Source organism: Olea europaea, chromosome 10 (genome assembly GCF_002742605.1).
Source record: "Olea europaea var. sylvestris chromosome 10, O_europaea_v1, whole genome shotgun sequence".
Classification (NCBI taxonomy): domain Eukaryota; kingdom Viridiplantae; phylum Streptophyta; class Magnoliopsida; order Lamiales; family Oleaceae; genus Olea; species Olea europaea.
The window spans coordinates 35403750-35418716 of NC_036246.1; the positions used below are offsets into that span (position 1 = coordinate 35403750).

Here is a 14967-nt window from a genome sequence, read left to right on the forward strand (position 1 = left end):
AATTTTTTTGGGTCAATTTTCTATCTTTAATTTTTCACTAATTAGTACATATGTCTTTGCTAATGGATACCGTCCAAAAAAAGCATGTTAAAAGAGCTAAAAATACTTATTGCACATCATTTTTGAAAAATAATAATTATAAAAGTATGAAAAAAAATTTGTCCTAATTTTAAAGATGCAAATTGAATATTTTGATAGAAATTATCATCAATAATAAGATATGCTAATTAATAAAAGTTCAAAGATAAAAATTCGAGAAAAAATTAGGAACATAATTGCTACAATATAAAAACCCCGAGAACCTTGAATGCAATTAAAATATAATGTAAAAAATAAAACTATAATGCTAATATTTTCGTCCAAGATTGAATTGGAGTTAAATCGAGCTTCATTATAAAAATTACTAAGGGTGTATTTGATTACATTTATTTTCCATGGAAAATATCAGTTTTTCATCCAAATTTTCACTTGGAGTGTTTGATTGCTATTTTTTTTCCATGGAAAACATTTTCCAACTTTTGAAAATATGCCTAATTTTCCTTGTTTTTAAGGAAAATATTTTTCTTAGGTAGAGGTGGTTTTTATTTTCCACAAAAGATGGAAAATATTTTCTTTTCTAGGTAATATTTTCCATGTTAATCAAACACACTCTAAATGTTTTAAAAAGAAGTTGATCGATTCTTAACTTGTTTATTTTTATGATTTTTTCACGATAATACAATCGTCTGGATTGGTTTTCGATTATTTCCCCTACGTGCACAATTTTCAAAGGTGTGTTATAAAGCACAAATGTTATATTGACCACTAATTGCACAATAACAATGAAACAAGGGGTCCTTTTTTTTTCCAATACTTCTTTGGAAGTAGTGGTACTTATGCGAGAAGTGAATAATAAGTCATACAAAAAGTATGGACAAAAATATATTTAAATATCTTAAATTAAATTTAAAGCTTAGTCAAACATACTCATATGATGATACGTAGTATTGTCCGTGCTTACCATCAGCAGAGATGATGGTGGATTCACAACCTAAATTGTCTATCAACTGTATTCCCTTTTGAAAAATGCTATGTGTACACCTCAATGCATTACACTACTTTTACATGGAGGGGGCCCGTGAATATTTTATTATATATGAATCCCTTTTCATGTGAGGGAGGTGTAATGCTATGTGTACACCATTGTGTAAACATCACATTTTCCTTTTTTTGTATATTAACTAATTGTATATAATGAACTCTATTGTCACTTAAAAGGTGATAAAAAGTGGTAGTGCTATTGAAACGTGTCCTAGTCACCCATGTGCGTGCGCACGTGTATAGATAGGAAAATAATCTAATGAGCACTGATACTTAGTTTATGTTAAGCACCGATAACATGTCATAACAATTAATTGGTGAATCATTAAATTAATTTGACCTACCATTAACTTATTTACCAATCAAATGGTGTGCTATGTCCCATTAGATCATTTTATATATATATATAAATTTTATTTTTATTATTATTTTTTTTTGTGACTTTGGTGTCGAATTAGCCTCTCTTTCCGCGACCACATACATGCATGTGATGTGGTCCAAGCTAAAACGTAGAAACTACAAAAAGAGATGATGTTATGCTCGCTAAGAGCTAATTCCTGTCTGTGGGGTTGTCTACTCCAAAAGGCCGACCCGATACCTTTTTTCACGTTAAAGAATCCTGGCCATCTAGGGAAATTTGCACTTGGCTCCCAAAACATTATTGTCATTGCAATTGGATTCCTCATTCTTAACTTTTTGGCGATCACATTGCCAAGCTTACTATTTTTGGATAGTTTCGTCCAATGTTCTATTGAATCATCGTCTGCATTTTGTAGGGCACACGACCTATATTTTTACTGATATTTTAGGTTACAAGTTAATATCTTAAAAATAATTAAAATAGAACAAGAAAATGTTTCTTTAGTATTCAACCTTCATTGCCTCCGTTGTCCCGTGCACCTCTACCTCCTTCTCTTTACCCCATTATTCGCCAAAACTAGGTGAAAATTTTCACCTCGTTATCACCCAATGAGGGAAGGTTCGCGAAAATCAAGCACAAAATCACGGTGACATCTTCCACTAATTGTATGATAGTCAGGTAAGATATTTTTAGAGAGTGTAGCAGGCTACATTGAAAGTGTTGATGGGATAGAAGACATTTGTGTGCTTTTTTGTTTATATTTCACTATTAATTTTTCTCTTCTTCTTTTTTTTCCCCACTCTTATCTTTTGGTTTTTCATTTTCTTTATTGTGTTTGAATAAATAAAGAAAAACACTTTCAAGGAATATATAGGCCATGTGCATGGTGACAGTTGGCCTTTTAACGGAAATTTTTGACGAAAACCATCTAGAAGGAGTTATATGCATCCATTTTGTAGGCTTACGAACATGATTGCCAAACAAATTAAGAATGGGAATCTAAGTGAAATGTTCGTAAATGCATGGGGACTGGAGGTGCAAATTTCCCTATAATGAAAACGGTGGCGCGGAAATGCTGGCACTTCACACTCCACCCAGATTCCAACTCTCTTGTCATTTTCCGCCCGCTTTACGTTACCTCACATAAACAAAATTTACCGGTAAAAGGATAATGTAATTACACTCATGAAACGACATTGTTGTCTCGTGGATGTTCTTCATAATCCTCGCTCTGTCAAATTCACTTTCAGAATCTGAATTTTTAGTTAACAATTCAACTCTCTGTCAGAATATGCAGACAGAAATAATTTCAAATTATCAAAAATTAATTAAATTTCAGCATTTTCAGTAGCGCATCAATCTGCGTGATCCATCTTGTCAACTGAATTAAATTAGCAAGCTCCCCAGAATAATTTAAACTGAAAAAGAGAAATCAAATCTAACCGAAAGATAAGTTCAATACTTGGAGAGATAGCGGACATGTTGAAAGGATTGTCGACCCGTTTCTCCAAATACATCGGATTCGGGTCAGGACAATGGGTCCAGAAAAGGATCGTCGACCCGTTTCTCCAAATACTTCGCAGGTGATTTTCGTTTATGTTTATGAAAGTTATTTTAAGGATTACAGTTATGATTTATTTAGTGGAAGTAGGGTCTGTCGATTGGATTTTACTGAATTATTTCATGAATTTGTTGTTTTTATTGAAAATATTAATAGGGGAGCGGAGCCGAAGCAATTGGCATTTTCAGGGGCTGTAGGGATCACTTTGGGCGTGTTCCCCATATGTGGTATTTTAATATTTCAGTTGAATTGTTATAGAAAACTAAATATATTGAGATTGGATGCAGAAATGAAAAAAGGGAAGCTTATTGAGTTCATTTCCACCGTAACCCAGTTGCTCAATAGCTCATTGACTGCTCGACAAAATTACTTCTCTGAAAATAGTGTCTGTTATATAAGATCTGCTGGAATAACTAAGGGTGTCCGTAACATAAGTAGCTGTATTTTCTAGCACGTAGAAAAGAATAGAGATGTAGGGAATGGTGATTTTAGTTGTGTAATATCAAGTGCAAATCGAAGTTGATCCAAAAGAGAGGCACGAGATATATCTTAATTTTTAGGGATAGAGCTGCATTAATGCCATGAAATTTATGGAATACAAGACTCGATTTCCTCGTACTTCTCCAACGAATACATAAAAAGATTTTCATGTATTTCTCCACCGTTTTCTAATAGTTTTTTTCTTCCGGTAATCAGAATGATGAATTGCACATCCAGTCAATTTGGTTTTTGTTTTTCACCTTTATCCATGCACCCGAAAGATTTCATCATTCTCAAAGTTCAAGTACTCTTAAGTTACACCATCGGGCTCTAACGCTGCCCCGGATATATTCTTCACTCTCCCAAGCAAGATTCATAAGTGCTGTATTTCTCATTGACATTTTATTTTTCATTGAGAAAAAAACGATGCATCTATTAGTTGATGCAACCTTTAAGTTATATGTTAATATTCTGAAAGTGTCTTTTTCTCATTGATTTGGTTCATGTTTAGAGTGATGTACTAATTGTTGACCTCAAAAAATGCAAGCCAACAAATCCTTGGCCACCTCTACAAAGCCTTTTCCGGCCACCGGAGCTCGAAGGAGTTTGGTGGTGACCACTGTCAAGTATGGCTTTAGGAGTTGGAGAGCATGAATTTGGCTAAGATTTCTAATAATTCCTCTTTTCCCTGTAAAACCACATTGTATTTATAGTTTTCCTAAGCTATGGGGCTTCTAGTTTTTTTTTTTTTTTGCATCATTTGGACATGTGTTGCTTTATTGTTGGTGAGCCTATAACAAATCTCAATTCTCAATAGCTCCATGACTAGTGTCATTTCTCTTACTCTCACTAGATTTCCTGAATCATCTTTACCATATGCTCTTACAACCATTTTTGCCATGTGACACCTCTCTTATGCTGCTATGTGATTAACAAGATGTTTATATGCTTTTCTTTAAGGAGGCACCCATTTACCTATAATGCTTTCGATTGCTCTGGGCTAGTAGATAGCTCAATCATCTTAAGTGTTAAGGTTCGATAATGAGGCTCCAACCTCAAAAGTTTGGTCTTGCCCAGATGGAACTTGAGACATTTTAGTAACAGAGCTTCGCTTATGCAAAGTGATTGTGAAATAAGCTTATTTTGAGCCTGCTCCACGATGACATCATTTTAATTTTACTTGTGCACTTCTTAAGTCCTTGTGGGATAGTTCTATGCCACTTAGATTCACAAAGTAACATTAATATTATTTTCTAATTCTTTTTTATCGATTTTAAATTTCTATTTTAGATAATTTACATGTTCCCTAAATAAGTTTTATTTTATGTTGGGTTATTTGTGGATTTAACTTTGATACAGTTGGGAGTTTTATAAAGAAGTTGTCTTGCCAAGTATATGGGGTTTCCATAGATAATTTGGATGACCACACCACCTTATGTTTGCGTTTAATCATCTTTGTTAGGGGTTACCGTGTTTCTCTGTGGGATGGCAATTGCAGTGCTGGGATCTCTTTGCCATGCTCCAACTGTGATGCTGACAAATTTTATTGCTACTCCAGTTGAATTGAGGTAACTTTTCGCTGAGCACGTCAACTCTCATGCTTTGAATTAAGACGACTTAATTATTGACATACAGTTTCATACAAAACGCTTCGTTATGAATATTTATCATGTTTTTTAATTCATTAGCTATGCAAGTCTAGTAGCCCATTAACTGTTCATCCTCTTGTGCACCACGTGCTGCTAGGATTTGTCCCTAGGAGTTTCTAGGATGCAGAGATCCTGGTCTGGATGATTGTTGTTCTTTTTGTCTGAGCTATAAAATTAATAGGTTAGTTACTGATATGACTGGTTGATTGGTCTAGCATTTATGGGCACGATTCCATATGTTTTGGAGACCTATGACAGAGAACATCAGTGGTCACAAGTTTTCCTTCTTTCTGCCCTTGTTCGGACAATGTTGTAAAAAAATGCAGTTTCTTTTCTTTTAGAAGTTTTTTGTTTCCTAATCCAACAATTAGATTGGGGTATGTATTGTCCCTGCTAACTGAGAGAAAACAGGATATATACTGGGGATAATTTGTTTGTGCGACTTCTGTTTGAAATAGTAGAATTAATGACTTCCTTTTGGTTCGGTTCTTCTTCAGCAGTGATTTTCCAGCTAACTTATCAGCTAATCCTTTGATTGTTTCTTGACAAATGTCTTTAAGTTTCTAATTCGTTTCTTTTTGCATTTTTATTATTTTATATTGTAGTCTAGTGGTTCCATTTTTACGCTTCAGTGAATTCATTACCGGTGGACCTCATTTTCCATTAACGTCTGATGCTTTCAAGAAGGTGTTGACTGGCCAAGCTTCACGAGAAGTCTTGCAGAGCATTGTCCATGCAGTACGTAACCAATTCGATCCCTCACATCCCCCCCCCCCCCCCCGGGGCATCTCGCTTCTTCATTTAATTGGGCTTGCATCTGCCAGGGAATATATTCATTGCTTTGTTTTATACCTGGCTAAGAATCGTGTTTGTGAATCATGAGGATTGGGGGGTTTTACCACTTTTATTTTCAAATGCAAATAGAGCAGCTTGTCCTCGACTAGAGCTTAAGTTAGCAGCTTACAGGCATGTGAGAATTAATAGGCACAATGAAACTCTTCCCATGCTTAGAAGAATATAAGGAAGATAATCATATTAATTAGTAGATTTAGCCTTAGTCAGATTGGCTTTCATAGGTAGTCCGTTTTCTTTACGTATATGAACTGCTGCTCAGGGTTCTAGGAATGCTATATTGCAGTAGCAGCCATACAGTCAGACAAAGAATACCTTAAACTGCTGCGTGTCTTAAGCTTGAGGGAAAAGCGTTGAGTAGCTTTCTATAATTTCTCACAAAATGGATATTAGCAATCTTTAGAGAGGCTAAAAGGTTTGATGAACAGATTCTCTTATCTCATTTTGGGTAAATATTAAGCTTTTAAGATGGCTATCTTTATAAATGTAGTGTTTTAACATAGTTGACACGGTTCTATTTTTTGTACTATTTTCTGCAAGTCGTATTCGAAATTTTGAACCTGATGTATACGCGTACTTTGTTATTCTCGATTCTCTTAATTTTCTCTGGCAATCTCCATTTATTTACTTTGGTCTATTTATTGGGTAATTTCTTAAAATATATGCAGCTGTTGGGATGGGTTGTTGCTGCGCCATTTATCATGGGCACACTCTACATACTATTATTGCCGTGTTTCAAGGTCTTGGTTCGTAAATTCAGCACCTTTCCTTCAAGCCCAAAGAAGCCACCGTACTCCCTTACAGAAGTTAGGCTAAAAGGCAGGGATGTATGAGCAATGAGTATTTTTCTTTACCATAAAATGGAACAACTCGGTTATTGGTAACACTGCTTGTACATAAAACTTTGATTTGTAGTATATCAGTGAGTATAAATATGAATTTTTGTATCCAAACCTTCTTCTGCATCTCTTCCGTCAAAATTTGGCATGATCCTTCTAGTCTTTATAGGCAGGACGAAACTGATCCTAAACTACGAGACTATCTCGAGCGCAATGGTATTAGTCTGCCTCGTTTGGTATTTTGAAAGGAAAATGCCAAACAACCCGCGAGGTCATTTCGAGCGCAATGGTATTAGTCTACTTCGTTTGGCTTTTTGAAAGGAAAATGCCAAACGAGACCGTGTACTCACATGTTCGGTGTGGGTCTCCCGTAAATAAAATAATCTTGACCTTCGTGTGTGTGTGGTGTGTCAACCTCGCGGTCATTCATGCGGGTATTGTAGCACGGCTGTTTTTGAAATTGAATGAGAAGGGTTGGTAGGTTTGGCGGAGTCCAATCATAAGTTGTCGAGATTTAAGATATTTATTAATTTATTGCCTATTAATAATCTTGAAATATAGTATACGAAAATGAAAGGTTCAATCATTGTGGAAAAATCATAAAATAAGGTGAAAATGACATTTAATCGATTGATATATTGCCATGGAAGTAGTATATAGTTTAAAGTTTCTGTCAGTGAAAATGACATTTAATCGATGGGTTCGCTGGAACCTTGTTGTGTCTACCCTTCTCAATCAAGAGTTAGTCTGACATAATATCCTTAAATATTTAAGGGGTGTTTGATATACATTTTTATGTAAAAATGTATTTTAAAATAGTAAATTAATGTGAAATGTACGGTTGAAAAATAAGGAAAAGTTTTTGATTTACGAGTAATATTATTTTAATAAAAAATGTGTGGTTGAAAAGAAAAGAGAGAAAAATGCATTTTGAAGAAAATGGCTACCAAACGGGCTCTTAAGATATTTAATTGAACGATTTTACCTATGAAGTCAATTGTTAGCTGTTGATTAGAAATATTTCGCTAAAATGATTCCCTTATGTGATGCGAAGTAAAGTGAAGAAAATACTCGATAGAACTAAAAACTCGTTGAAGATATAAATAATCAAAAGGATTAAAGTTTTATTATATATCAAAATGTCAAAAATTTGACGAGACGGATAAAATATCTCACTTTGTCACACTCAAAATAAATCCCATTCCATACTTCTAGTTTATAAAGTAAAAGAAGAGATAAATCTTCTTAAAGGTTTACTCTTGACAGTAGATGCTAATTCCAGACGTGGGAACTTATTATATATAATGACTTGGACGCTGCTTGATCCAGTTTTTTTGAATTTACAAGTTGATCAAACTCAAGTTTTGATCACACATTTTATTGAACATGTAATATTTATTCATTTTTTAACCAGTGACACCCAATTGAAGGCCAGTGGGTTCCTAATCCCTGAGAAAAAAATTCTCATATATGATTTTTTATATTTGTAATATTATTATATATTGACGTTTGAAAAAATTTCGTAATTAGGCTCTTGTTGAATTCAAGCCTTATATTTAGAGTGATGCTACTGATACATAATTATATGTACATAAAGGTGTCCCTTCTTTCACACGGGGGACTTTACTCGAATATTTTATTTATGTGGGGTCCCCCCTCTTGGGAGAGAGTGGACACTCTTATATAAAGGGAATTATGTATAATTAGCATTTTTCTTATGTTTATGACATTCACAACTTATAATCTAAAAAAAAAAAAAAAAAAAGTTACAAAACAGGGCTTAATAATCTAATTAGGGTATTAAAGTTTCAAGTGAGAGTGTTTGCTTGCTGAGAATCGCAAGTGTTTTGTTAACATATTACGAGGAAAGAGCTCATCTAATAATCGTAAGTTTTGTTGAGAATTGTAATTTGGACCCGTCGATATTCATAAAAGACAAAGGTTTGTGGAAAATTAAGCTCTGTTTGATGATCATTATGGTGTAAAAATAATGTTTTAAATAGTAATTTTTTGAAAAACGTGTGATTAAAAAGTTTAAAAAAAATTGATTTACGTGTAAAATATTTTATCGTGTAAACGTGTGGTTAAAATTGAGCATAAAAAATAAATTATTTTGTTTTAAAGGAAATCAAACAAGAACTAAATTTAGCCTCTATTTGCTGGAAAAATAAAATTTAGATTTTAATATAAGTAAAAGTCAATAATTAATTTTACCAAAATTTATTAAAACTTAATTTAATCCTTACAGGCTAAGTATAAACAACGGTGAGTGGTGTGCTGAACGATCAGAGTACGGATGCATTTCATGACTTGTATAGATCTTATATCTCAAAATTAAAATCCAGATTATTATTTTTTTTAATTCTGAAAAATAGCTTCTTGAATTACAGTTTTCATTCACTTCTTTTCTACCTGCATAATTTCAGGTTTTTTTTTTTTTTTGGCATCCCAAGAACCCCTCTAATCAAGCATGAAATCTAGTTTCGATTTGTTCTCATCTGGGCATTCAACAATCTATAAGTAAAGTTAACTCTAAAGTGTTCTAAATCTATTTTCCTTGAATAAATGTGATTTTTCTTGTTATTGACAAGTGGGATTTGAAGAAAGGGAAGCATTTTTTCTTTTTTCTTTTTTCTGTTGGTGATGTATCGTAATGTTAAAAACAGCATTCAAGGGCAAGAAACAACAGCTGGAATTCAAAATGGTACTACCAGTAATGGTGGTAATAATTGTTGCACAAAAGCAGCAGCTGAGTTAAAACTCTACCAAGCTTTCATATTTTCAGTTCCAATTTTCTTTACATTCATTCTTCTTCTCCTGTTTTACTTGTTCTATCTTCGCCGGAGGAGGGTTGACTGGTCTTCTTTAAGAATGAGGACAAGTAATTCCTTATCATCCTTTCAAAGTACTTCTGAAATCTCCAGGGTGAGCTCCATAAAGATCCTTTACTTACCAGAATCCGAAGCCTTTTTAGACATATGTGGCGGATCAATATAGCATTTGTTTGTATGTGTGACTGGTTTTGATTTTCTTATTGTTGTGTTGGCAGTGTGAAATGGGGTTGAAGAAGGAGGTGAGAGAGATGCTACCCATAATTATATTCAAGGAGAGCTTTTCTGTCAAAGAGACACAGTGAGTTATCTTCGTTTGCAGTTTTATTGTTAGATTTGATTTCCTTTAATGCATTTAATGTTATATATTTTTATCTTTTTGGTCCTCAATCTCTCTGTCTTCAAATTGCCTGTAGCTCGTCAAAAAATAAAATAGAAAAACAAAAGCCTGTAGCTTCAAATGGATATCTGAGTTTCCAAGACCTGATGTTAAGATCGGTGATGTAATGTCCAGTGACTGAAAAGCTTTGTTTTTGTAAAATGATTTTTTCTCCCATGGTTCTATTTGAAATATTCGAATTTCCAAAAAACTTGTCTGGAGACTACTAATTTTGCACATAATCAGCTTATCTTTTGCAAATGTGCTATTAGTTTGAAACACACACAAATACTGGTTTGTAGCTTTACTATGACACAATGAGAACTTTCAGGGCTGATTGAACTTTTGATCCGCCTGAATTTTGAAACTCGCAAAGAGCTGAATCCTATCACATTTTGCAACATCCATTTGGTTCATAATGGCCTTTGGCAAGGAAATTATGAAGTATCTTGTGCATGACAGTTGTGATTTTTGCAAATGGAGGGGTGATTGAGTGAACTCTATGTGATACTTAGCAGGAGCAGCAGGTCTTTGATTGATCTAGGTTTTGGTTTAGAATGATTCCAGGGTTAAAATTGTTTGAAGTTTTGGTGCTTAATCAAGAAAGCGACTAGTTTCAGTAAAAAAGAAAAAGAAAAGGATCAGTAGACATGACTCCTGCAAAACTTGCCTATAGTGACATGACAACTATTACATGAACTAGATCAGACGTAACCCAATAAATATTAGGGTCGGCTACATAAATCCTCTTTTTCCACTTCAATTGATACCAGCATTATATCTGTTAAAATGTCCAACGAATTCGGAATCTGGGGATAAACCTAATCGATCCTGTCCAGATCTACATTTATGCCATAAAAAGGTTATTTTCTTTTCCCATTCTTTTGAGAGAATGAATTGAGCTTAGGACAGTGCAGAGCATGAAAGATATAAGCGGAGAAGTTTGGATAAGATACTATATGTGCATCGTTCTCAAAAGTGAGTAAATGCAATTTTGAAATATATTAATGTGCATGTTTCTTGAGTAATGGCTGCTGCTTAGTGGGGGATCTTTAATCATTTCTGTAGAGGAAAGGTTATTGCTTTTTCCTTTTTTTGGAGGATGGAGCTTAAGACAGCAATACAGCCCAACCTAAAGGATGTAAGGTAGGAAGTTCGAACGTGATATCTACGTTGGAAGATGATGTAGAGTATTGCTACCGCTTTGTCCAAAAGCTAAGCAGAATCAAGCCCAAGAATTCACTCCAAACCAAGTCCGTCGGGGCCCACTCTCGTTTTCAAGCATGCTCTTGCATTATCCACCCTGTCTATGAGAATGCTCTAGCACAATTCAAATACGAGACCTCTAGTTCTGATACCAACTGTTAGAGGGTATTGCCACCACTTTGTCTAAAAAATATAGTTCATAACACCACTACAATCAACGAATCTAAAATATATTTGAGTTTGCGTAAATTTTGCTTTGATAATTTAGTATTCTTCGGAATCAACTAATCTATGGATGGTGTTCGTATGCAAATCAAGGAGTCTTGATTGTCAATTCTCGGTATTCTACGTGAATCAACATGTTATGATTGTGTTCTTTGATTGTTTCTCAGTATTGAATTTGAATCGATGAGTTTCGATCTTCATTCATTAATATTAACGCTTGCGTCTATGTTAGAAGATAAATGTATTTGACATTCTCTAAAGTGAGTAAAAATAGCAATTTGGAAGATCAACTAATTTATATAAGCTATTAAGTAAGAGACCAATGCTTAGCAATAATTAACTTTCGAGATAGGAGATACGGCAGAAGATAATAAGGGAGGATAGACTTTGTCTTACTGTAAGAAAACTTTACTGGATTAAGCCATCATAAAATCACATAATATGGTCATAAAGCACTCCAGTTTTTTCTTACACGAAAGTTAATTGGATTATTTATTTATTTATTTTGGTTTGGTGGGGGGGTGGAGGAATCAAAGGATTCACCCCTGTCCCCGCTAATTGAATTTAAAAACATGTCAACCACTACTCTTCAATTAAGTTTCATTTCTTGACATACTTTGAGTCTACGACAAATGAAGGGGGTGATTTTTGACTTCCGTTTTCATGAGAAGCAGATTGTGATGATTTTCATGGTCTTCTGTTTTCATGAGAAGCAAACTGTGATGATTATTGTGGTTAAGAAATGTGTTCAATACAATTTTCCTGCAGCAATTGTGTGGAACTGGTTTATCATGAGGCTATAAGAACTTGGAATTTAAATCAATTTAGTCAGCAGGGAAGTTACTTGTTGCTTATTACTATCTCAACCTTCTATTACAATCACAATGTCATGAAATGCTAGTACATTTGATTTGCTTCTAGCAATTCCATGCATGAGAAAGGAAATAGCGTAAATATGGACTATCTTGAACTGCTATACAGTTTAAATTGTGGGATTTTCTTTTCATTGAAACTGTTATGGACTTCTTATTTTTTTGGTTTGACATGTTTGGTTTTGGCCTGCTGTAACCCTCTCTTTTATGCAGACTCATTTATTTTCACAAATATGTCATTTAAGTTCATGAATTTTGCCATGTCAATGACATTCAGTGTCGCTTTTGTTTTTTTATTTTCCTAGGACTGAATTTAGAGAACTGTTCGCGAAATTATTTCCTTCGATTTAAAACTACTGCAAGTGTATGGTTCGTTAACAAGTAATAAAGTGGATTAAATGAGTTCGAATATCGTTCCACAGAGATTGATTAGTTCAATTTTATCTATCGTCGCCTTAACCGAAACAATAGAAATTCTTGATATTTTTGCTAACTAAATTATGATTTAATAAACTACTTATAAATATAAAGCCTAAATTAACTAAATTAAATGCGTGATTATAACTAAATGCAAGTTTTATAAAAATATGATAACGAAATGCGTACTAGGATCCCGAATCACCTTATATCAATCCTCTTTAATCCGAATTTTATAAAATTGACAACACGATTCAATTATGAAGACCAATATTCCTAATTTGTTTAACAATCTCTTTTGAGTAGAATTAAACCTATTTTCACATGTTATACAAAGTATGAATATAATTACCATATTTATAAATTTACATAATCAATTTCATAAATTGTCTCATCATTTTTATAAATTAATTATTTAAAATAATTTTTAGAACAAAAAACCTCTCAATTTCTCATCAAGTAATTTTATTTACACCATAATTTTTTATTCATTACACTACATTTTCATTGCATTTATGAACCATAAATTTTGCTCATCATAACACTTATATCCCTAACATTTTAGTCTTATTTTTATCTTTAACCTTTTAGCACGTTTTTGTCTTAGGTAATGGTGCTTGTCAGAATATTATGTTTGTATGCTTTGAAATGTGAGAAAAATATTTTTTTCACACTTTAGTATTTATTATTATTATTATGATTAAAAAATAATTCGTTTTACGCTTTTCAATGAGATTTTTGGACAAAAATTGTTATCGAATATGAAATGTGCTAATTAATGAAAAATTGAGGATAAGAATGAGTCGAAAAAAGTTAAGAGCATAAGTGATACAATGAGCAGAGCAACGATATATTGCTTTTAAGTATAATTAAATAGTGGTTCAACTAATAAAAAATGTGGTGAGAATATAATTACTGTTTTCCGAATATTGTTTTTACTTTTCCACGTCTATTTTATGTTAATTGTATTGGAGGTCACTGCTTTAACTAGGGCTGTAAGCAAAAACCTCAAAATTGAAAAATCTATCCGAAATCACATTTTAGAAACCGTCGATTTGGTGCCACGTGGATTCGGTCAACGAAATAATTTTGAACCAAGCCAAACTGGTCGAAATGGTTTGGTTTAGATTTGAAAATTTTAATTACGGTTTAAAACCAAACCAGACCTGTGAAAAAATATATAAAAATAGAAAAATGAAAAAATAAAATTTTTTGAAATTTCATCTAAATATGTAAAATTCAATAGTTTTGTCATTTGTAGGCATTTTTGTCAATTTCCAATTTTCTAATATAGATATATTATTATTATCCAATATTCCTAATTTATATCTAATAATCTCAAAACTAATACAATCTATCAAAAACCATTTTCCTCTTCTGAATTTAGATGAACTCCAATGACACCCAATATAGTCTTGAACTATCGGCACCACACACTTCTTTTCAAAATTTTCACGCCTCTTCAAAGTTGAATTAAAGTCCATTATACCAAATTGGAGACAAAGAGATGCTAGATCTTCGGTGATAATATTTGCTACGAATAAAATTTCAAATCAATAAATTTTTTTTTGAGCAAACTAAGGTAAAAATCTGAAATTAAATGCGTTTCGTAATATCGTACAAACGTAAATTCGTGTAATTGTTATATTTAGATATTATAAACAATTACTTTATTATTGTGGTTGGTTATTCTCTTTGTCTAATCAGTATCATTTTTTTCAGATATAATAATAACGAGGTCTTGCTGGACATTATTATGTTTTTGGGGCCTTATATCTAATTTAGTAGACTTGTATTGTAGCGTTATTGTATCATCATTAGCTAAAAAATTGTGAACAAAAAAGAAAAAAAAATTATATTTTAGTTTATTTTGATTTCTCTTTGATTTAGTTGGTAATTGAATTTATAGTAGATATATTTAGCCCTTGTTTGAGCCATATTTTTCATATCATCATAATGAGAAAATTGATCGTTGGAGAGGGGGTTGGGTCCTACACATGAAACAGCTAGTCAATAAAGGCGGCTGGACCTGTGGGATAACGGTCTAAATTTTCATTTTTTTGTCCAAAAAATTTAGTTCAAACAGGGGATTAGTTTGTTTTAGATTTATTGCTAGTAAGATATAAATATACATTGAATTCAATAAATTAATGACATAAAAGTAGACGGGCAAAAAAATATATGACGAAATCGATGGTTTAAAATCGGACCAAAC

At 33.0% G+C, this 14967-nt stretch overlaps 2 protein-coding genes across 2 annotated transcripts; both read left to right on the plus strand.

Moving 5' to 3' along the window:
* The first annotated feature begins 2529 nt into the window (after positions 1-2529).
* LOC111401998 lies at positions 2530-6948 on the plus strand. The gene is made up of 5 exons (XM_023030012.1): positions 2530-3024; positions 3159-3229; positions 4945-5050; positions 5737-5869; positions 6652-6948. Exons 1-5 carry the CDS (start codon positions 2921-2923, stop codon positions 6814-6816), a joined length of 579 nt encoding a protein of 192 aa, XP_022885780.1. The 5' UTR covers positions 2530-2920; the 3' UTR covers positions 6817-6948.
* Positions 6949-9085: 2137 nt separating this feature from the next.
* On the plus strand, positions 9086-12680 carry LOC111401999 (RING-H2 finger protein ATL58-like). The gene is made up of 3 exons (XM_023030013.1): positions 9086-9747; positions 9872-9954; positions 11101-12680. Exons 1-3 carry the CDS (start codon positions 9466-9468, stop codon positions 11180-11182), a joined length of 447 nt encoding a protein of 148 aa, XP_022885781.1. The 5' UTR covers positions 9086-9465; the 3' UTR covers positions 11183-12680.
* Positions 12681-14967: the final 2287 nt, after the last annotated feature.

What these genes read in the sequence shown, in the direction of transcription:
- LOC111401999 (XM_023030013.1), top strand. Translation starts at nt 9,466, where the DNA reads ATGTATCGTAATGTTAAAAACAGCATTCAAGGGCAAGAAACAACAGCT. An exon ending in GTACTTCTGAAATCTCCAGG is followed by an intron (nt 9,748 to 9,871) that starts GTGAGCTCCATA and finishes TTGTGTTGGCAG; the next exon opens with TGTGAAATGGGGTTGAAGAA. An exon ending in TTTTCTGTCAAAGAGACACA is followed by an intron (nt 9,955 to 11,100) that starts GTGAGTTATCTT and finishes TCATTTCTGTAG; the next exon opens with AGGAAAGGTTATTGCTTTTT.
- LOC111401998 (XM_023030012.1), top strand. Translation starts at nt 2,921, where the DNA reads ATGTTGAAAGGATTGTCGACCCGTTTCTCCAAATACATCGGATTCGGG. An exon ending in GGGCGTGTTCCCCATATGTG is followed by an intron (nt 3,230 to 4,944) that starts GTATTTTAATAT and finishes CATCTTTGTTAG; the next exon opens with GGGTTACCGTGTTTCTCTGT. An exon ending in TGCAGAGCATTGTCCATGCA is followed by an intron (nt 5,870 to 6,651) that starts GTACGTAACCAA and finishes AAATATATGCAG; the next exon opens with CTGTTGGGATGGGTTGTTGC.